The following is a 7,768-nucleotide window of genomic DNA, read 5'->3' on the forward strand; positions in this document are numbered from 1 at the left end:
GTTGGCAAAATTGAGCAAAAACAAGCAATATTATGTCTAAAATGTAAGTCACTTATTGCTTTATTGAACTTGTATAAGATGATTATTATATGTGTTCATGCTGAAAAACGGTACTCTTTGTGTGATACAGATTGTTAAATAAATTAAATTATATAAATATATTTTAGCATTTTTGCCATCTACAATTTAGAATGCCTGGAATTTTTAGTTTTAATATATTAATAAATCAATGTGCGTGCACTCTGTGTGTGATTTGGTGAGCCTACTATAGCCTATTTTTAGAAGTCTAACTTAAAAGCGCCAGACCACTGATTCGTCAAACCTGATTTCCTGCAGTCCATGTGCTTCTGACTTCTGACTATTTTGTAGTAAATAACGAATATGCTTCGGGGAAATGTATCGGAGTAAAAGTATACATTTTAATTAGGAAATGTAGTGGAGTAAAAGTAAAAGTTGGCTGAAATATAAAAACTTAAGTAAAGTACAGATACTCCCAAAAAATACTTAAGTACTGTAACGAAGTATTATTACTTCGTTACATTACACCACTGCCACTACTAACCAGGCTAAAACCAGCACCAAATCAGTTCTAGACAGCATATTAACCAGAATTTAACCACATAAACAAGCACCGAAGTAAAAGCACACCAACATTAAGCAATACTAACCAGTGACAAGTCAACACTAACAAGCATAAAAAAATTTAAAAAAAGACCAAAAGACCAGCATTGCACCAGCATGGGAATTTATATTGGTCTTTTCAGCAGTACTGCACCAATTTGAGAGCCTTCAATAAAGATAAAGATTGACATCTCAAAAATTGCTTCATAAAATTGTTCAAATTTAAATAAGCTATTGGTGTTTAATGGGTCTACCAGGAAGATGAAGAATCGCAAGAGAGAGATCATTATTGATGATTCAGTCACTTATCACTTTACCTTGGTTGTGTTGTTGTTGGGGATATAGTAAGTTTACCAGATGTTTGGCCTCTTACTGCAATTTCATGTGAAATTGTGCAGAACGTTAGGCTCTTTATTCTATCATTGAAGGTTTTTCCTTATTTAGCACAAGTCGCATTAAAACTGTAGACAAATCTGAATTGATATAGCAGGCAGCGTGCAATAGTTATACTTTCTTGTGTCTTGTTGAGTTATTTCTGGTAAAACAACACATTTTCTTTGAAAAATGGAAGTTAATAGAATTCAAATGACACTTTTTTTCATATTATATAGTAAATAAGTTATAAATTGTCACTTAAAACAAAGCTCCAGTTTTTTTTATTTTTTTTTATGTGTTTTGCTTAGTATACTTCGGGGAAAAAAACTGAAATTAAAAAAATATATATAAGAGTATATATTTTCAGTCTTTTATGTACTTATCAAAGAGGCCTATACTTAAGTATACTTAGTTTATACTGAGAAGTATACAGAAAAGTCAAAGTATATTTGGCCTATAATTGTGATTTATATTCACTGGGCGCTGAGATACAAAGCGATTTGCGCTACGCTGGCCAGAGCGAAATAGGCGGAGTTATCAAAACTTTTACCGGGAGTTCTATTTGGATGCCCCGTATCTATTGGCCGCACGGGTAATCGTCACAGAGCCAGCTGCAAAAGTTGAACAATTTTGAACTTTGACCGCTACGCGTGCGCTTTGGTCGACGCAGCAACAAACCGTCCTCGCGCGGTGCAAGCCATTGAAATGAATGGGTTTCATAGCGCAGTGCAGCGCTTTCCGCGTCCTGTGTGAAAGCCGCTTAATCTCTATAATTTAATATTCTAAGTATGCTTGGCTTGTAATTGTGTTTACTCTTTTGATAGTGTGGCCTATTTTTAATTTTTTCTACACATATTGGCTTCTTTTAGGTACTCCAGCATATGTTTTACCTCCTGATAAACTTACATGTTCAAGTTTATAATAACAAGTCAGCTTTGGGTGCAATAGTTTAGAGTAAAATACTACATGGGTGGAACTAAACTTGATATTTTTGTACACAGTGCTATTAACCTACACAGAACAGATCGACATTTGGATCATTTTATTATTAATTATTTTATGGTGTGTGTAAACTATATGCATGATTTTTAGTTCACTGAAAGAAAATTTACAAGTAGTAACTATACAAACTATTAAACTGGTTTACTGAGTGTATAATTCAAAGTTTCTTTTATAAACTAAAAAGTGAGCTAGACATACAGTATAGCTAGTAAACTAAGGGTGCTTTCACACTAGCACTTTTGGTGCGCACCCGGGGTCCAGCGAGGGCTGGGGGAGGGGGGAGCAATCGAACTCGGGTTCGGACCAAGCAATCGAACCAAGTGTGAAAGCACCCTAATAGTACCCCTATAAGTTTACTTGAAGTATAGTTCACAGAGTAGTTACAAAAAAGAAGAACTTAGATGTAAATTAGTTGTATACTCATTGTCTACTGTTATAGTATAAACAATAAAACTTTTACCAAATTAGTCCAAGACGTATTGAAATTGTACACTTTCAAGTGTACTACTAGTACATTGATTTTAGTATACTTGCTACATAAAGTATATTTTGGAAAACACTAGGGCTTTACTACTAAAAAGACCTTGAAATATACTTCTTTTTTGTAATGGATTTTTATAAAAAGAAAATAATTTGACCAAACTAGTTTGCATTTCTGTTTTCTTAAGCGACAAGATGTCTTACAGCTGTTATAATGGTATAGCAGTTACTTCTTGATTTCAGCTGTTTGCAATCACAATGTATCCTAGCATTTTAATTAGCATTACAGACAACATGCCTCTGAATTTGTTAAATCTGCTTTATTGAAGCTTGAATTTGACTCTGTAGTAGATCAAACGACTTTTGTCACACAGAAATGTAGCAGGCCTGTCTTGATTGACATTGTGAGCATTTGTTTGGCTGATGTCAGTGCATTAGCAGTGCATTGACGATAAACAGCCTGTGTGTCAGTCGATCTAAAGCTGTATTCTGCCCATAGAATCTGTCTGACTGAAATCAGACCAGCAGCCACGTGTCCTGAGTGGGAGCCGTCCATGGGAATTACAACACTTTAAAGCTTAGAGACTGGATGGTGGGTTCTGATCGTAGCTTTTCTGTTACTGGCTGCTCCCTCAAGCTTTTGCTTGCGCTCATGTCCAGATCAGGACTTAATCGCTGCTGCACCTTCTAGAAGTGTTTCTAACAGAACTCGTGCCTGAGGTGTGCATAGATTGTAACTTAGATTATAACTTAAACCTGCTTGCACTAATATGCTATAATGATCTTCACTGCACATCTTTTGCATCCCTTGATCTGACAATACTAAGAAAAATATTTTTTGTTGTTGTTGTTTTGCAAAAGCTTCTGTATTTGAGGTGTACATTAAAGTGATTGGTTTGCCACATTTTTGCAATGCACAGTCGGATCTAATGGGAAAAACGTGACTTAATATGAGTTTTTGTAAAACCTGAAATAGGCAGTACAAATTGCTGCAGTTTCCATTAGAAATGTCCATTGAGTTGAATTTTATTTTATACAGAGGAGGCCTTAACAAAGCTAAACAAGTCAAGCATGTCAACAAATAATATTCTAGTGACTTAAATACCACATACAGGAATAATTTTTTCAGCCTAATTAAATATAATTGTAGACCTAAAATTCAACCAGAGAAGAGATCACTACAGAGAGTGGGTCAAACCCAAAACGCAAGCTCTATCAGTAGGTCTTAAAATAGATTTACAACAAAAATTTGTTTCTGGATAGTTGGCCAAAATTAAAAATCTGTTTTAACTTCTGCCTGTCCTGCCAATATTTCCACTGGCCTGGCACAAATATTATAAACTGTTAGTTTGACCAAATATTTTATGTTTAAATTAGATTATTATTATTATTATTATTATTATTATTATGTGACATATTTAAATTAAACAAATATGCAACTACAATATTCATTATTTTAATCCAAAATATTAATATCCAATAATTATTTTAATCACACATCCAAAAGTGTGAGGTTATTTTTTTTTTTAAGAAATTAATACTTATTTCTGTATTATTTTATTTATATTAAATTGAAAGTTACAATACTATTACAAAACTTTCTGTTTCAGATAAATTCTGTTCTTTTGAACTTTTGTATTCATCAAAGAATCCTTAAAAAAAAAGTACAGTTTCCACAAAAATATTAAGCAGCACAACTGTTTTCAACACGATAATAAGAAATGTTTCTTGAGCAGCAAATCAGCATATTTGAATGATTTCTGAAGGATCATGTGACACTGAAGACTCGAGTAATGATGCCAAAAATTCAGCTTTGCATCACAAGAAAAAAATTATATTTTAATATACAGTTGTGCCCATAAGTTTACATACCCATTGCAGAATATGCAAATATGTTAATTATTTTAACAAAATAAGAGAGCTCATGAAAATTGCTAGTTTTTTTTTATTTAGTACTGTCCTGAATAAGCTATTTCACATAAACAATCACATGTTTATATATACACCACAAGAAAAAATAATAACTGAATTTATAAAAATGACCCGTTCAAAAGTTTACATACCCTGAATCTTAATACTGTGTGTCATTTCCTGGATGATCCACGACTGTTTTTCTGTTTTGTGATAGTTGTTCATGAGTCCTGGGTTGGTCCTGAGCAGTTCAACTGCCTGCTGTTCTTCAGAAAAATCCCCCAGCTCCTGCACATTCTTTGGTTTTCCAGCATCTTCTGCATATTTGAACCTTTTTCAAAAGTGACTGTAGGATTTTGAGATACATCTTTTCACACTGAGGACAACTGAGGGACTCATATGCAACTATTACAGAAGGTTCAAATGCTCACCGATGCTCCAGAAGGAAAAACCATGAATTAAGAGCCTGGGGGTGAATTGTTATAATTTTTTTCTTGTGGGGTATATATAAACATCTGTTATGTGAAATAGCTTATTCAGGACAGTACTGAATAAAAAATAACATGCAATTTTCATGACCTCTCTTATTTTGTCAAAATTATTAACATATTTGCATATTCTGCAAGGGGTATGTAAACTTATGAGCACAACTGTATATATAGAAAACATTTAAATTTTATAATATTTCATAATATTACAGATTTTACTGTATTTTTTATCAAATTAATGCAGCCTTGGTTAGCATAAGAGACTTATTTGAACAATAGTGTATATTCTGAACCCATGCAATAACTTTATTTGAACAGAACAAATTTTACTCATTACTCCTCATAACCTTGTCGCAGTGAAAGTAAACAGCTTTTTTAGCACCATTGCTGTTCATTTCACCTGTGAACTACAGCGACAGTACATGCAGCAACGCATTTTACGCATGTAGAATCACGTTTTTCCTATGAGACCAAGTCGGATATGTGCACACGGGATGAACTCATCCATATGGTAAGTCTGGAGAGTCTATCCACGATTGTAAATAATCCAAGCTCCTGTCAGCTGTTGCATGGATCTCATTAAATGAAAAATGTCGTTCTTTTTCCCTCCGGGGTAACCCTGACAGTGCTGTTCCTTTCAAATCACAGTAGAAATAACCGACTCAGAAAATGAAGCAGCTACTCCAATTTCTCATCACAGGAAGCTGTAAATCAGCCCAGTGTTTAAGTTATAACACAAAGTCTGTCCAGCTCCTCAGCTTATTGTATGCGTATGGCAGCATGGTGTCCTCCTGGAATACTTCGGCCTACATGACTGACACAAGCGTTCTGAGGCAGCTCGCCGCTGCGGGCTTGTCATTAATGTCACCGTATGTCAAACCGTGAGCGCTATATTACCCGTCCTCACTGTCTCTTTCTCCTGTCTGACACGCAGGGACTTCAAGAAAGTTGGTGTGACGATCGTTGGACCTCAGAAGAAAATCATGAGCAGCCTAACAACACTTGAAACACACTCAAAGAACGGTCCAGTTCCTGTGTAAAATTAAAAACGAGCGACTGAAATGAAAGACACCTAAACGAGATTGATGCTGCTTTGGCTTTAACAGACAGGAAGTAAATATTAAACGAAAAGAGGAAGTGGATCTACAATTCTTGAACACATGTGCGAAGCAGAACAACCTTCCTGGAGAAAGATCACGTCTTCCCGGGCACGAGGTGCAAAGACGATGAGCCAGCGATTATCGGCGAGAGAGGCGGAAGAATGCGGGCCTCGTGTTTAGGAGTCTACGGTTACGCCGCATGGCTCCTCCTAGAGGACGGAAGCCGGTCCGATCCGAACGGATTTAACGAAGAGCTCTTCACATGTGGCAGGGGAGCATTAAAAAGCCTTCAGGAAAAACTTTGCATAAGCATCTGTCTTCCTTTCGGAAGGTAGCACTTCAGAGAGGCAATAGCTTGCACCCCAGAGTTTTGGTGGTTTCTTGTAGAAAAGCCCCTTTTATTAATTCTTCTGAAGAACGGCAGGAGAAATACAGCTGGTTACTGTTAGAGCAATCTGGTGATGCTTGTTAGGATCTGACACGTTTGGCTATATATTTCATAATTAACCATTAATCTGCAAGTGCAGAGAGCCATTCTCCAGAATCAGGGATTTAGTAGCGGAGACCTTGGGTAAACATGCCATTTTAAAGGTTTATTTGTTAATGTAGCCCATGACATGTTTGTTTGCACCACTGTGTTCAGATGATATATTAATTCATTATCAAATAAAAACAGTACAATATAAAGAAAATAAACTGTTTACTAGAATCAGTAACAGTCATAATGCATCACATGAGAAAAGCAGACAGAATAGAGTGATGATGTGTTTTTGCAGGCCAACCCAAATGTTAGTATCACCAATAGGACTTTGCCATTGGTTTTTGGATTATTGCTGAAAATAGGCTCTTACACTTCCAGAGCTTATTTTAGGCGTTTAACCAAAAGTCCATTCACAAAATCTATTGACGATGGAAGCGGAAGTGCTAAAATGCGAACTTGTTTCTAAATTTTGACCTGCAAATATATGTCATCCCTGCAACTCTCTATACCAGCAGGATTTGGACTCAGATATGATTAGGTAAATGGGCTGTGTTCGAAATAAAATACTAGCTTACTACATACTGAACACTCCCCGTTTTGTTTAGTATGTGAAACAAAAGATTTTACAGCAACATGTTAAATAATTGTCACGTGACCTCATCTTGGTTAAGTCAGCGACATCCAATTATCAACTTGAAAATAAATCAGGTTCCATCGCATTTTTAATCCAATTATGTGTAAAATTCATACTGAAATCATTTTGACTTGATTTCAATTTGACTTGATTCACCTCAGATATGGCTTCACTTTTCGTTTATCCCCACAGATGCTCTCCATTCTGGCAACACCTACTTTTCCCAATCCAAATCAGTTCCCAATTGATTAAACAAAGTCCCACCCTCCATTTTTTTCTCATTGAATATCCTGGAATCAGATTATGGAAAGAAAATTAGTTGTGAATGTCACTTCACATTGAGTTTAACATTTGGCAACCAATCAAATAATGAGTCAAGAAAGATAATTAAAGTCCCCATGAAATCAAAATGAAAGTTTTTTGGGTGTTAGTATCAATATGTTAGTCTTAAGGTTATCTATAAGGCAGTGTGCTCCAAAACAGTGACAAAATTCGCATTTAGAAGATATAAGCATTCAAAGCTTGCAGTTCGTCACTTCCGCCAAAACGGCTCAACGATTAGCATTTCAGGGGACCTTTAAATATCACTTGTGATTTTATCTTTTTTCTAAACTAGTTCACCTAGAAATTAACATTTGGTCTTCATTTACTCACTGTCACGTCAATCCAGACCTGG

General features: G+C 35.6%; 1 protein-coding gene across 1 annotated transcript in view; it reads left to right on the forward strand.

The window, feature by feature from the left end:
* LOC107738584 (ephrin type-A receptor 3-like) overlaps window positions 1-7,485 on the forward strand; it is a 151,014-nt gene extending 143,529 nt beyond the window's left edge. Inside the window, exon 17 of the mRNA XM_016550351.1 lies at window positions 5,812-7,485. Coding sequence (XP_016405837.1) covers window positions 5,812-5,917 — 106 coding nt within the window. The 3' untranslated portion in view covers window positions 5,918-7,485. The remainder of the gene's footprint in view (window positions 1-5,811) is intronic.
* The last annotated feature ends 283 nt before the right edge of the window (window positions 7,486-7,768 follow it).

The sequence above is a fragment of the Sinocyclocheilus rhinocerous genome, unplaced genomic scaffold (genome assembly GCF_001515625.1).
Source record: "Sinocyclocheilus rhinocerous isolate Xijiao unplaced genomic scaffold, SAMN03320098_v1.1 scaffold581, whole genome shotgun sequence".
NCBI lineage: Eukaryota > Metazoa > Chordata > Actinopteri > Cypriniformes > Cyprinidae > Sinocyclocheilus > Sinocyclocheilus rhinocerous.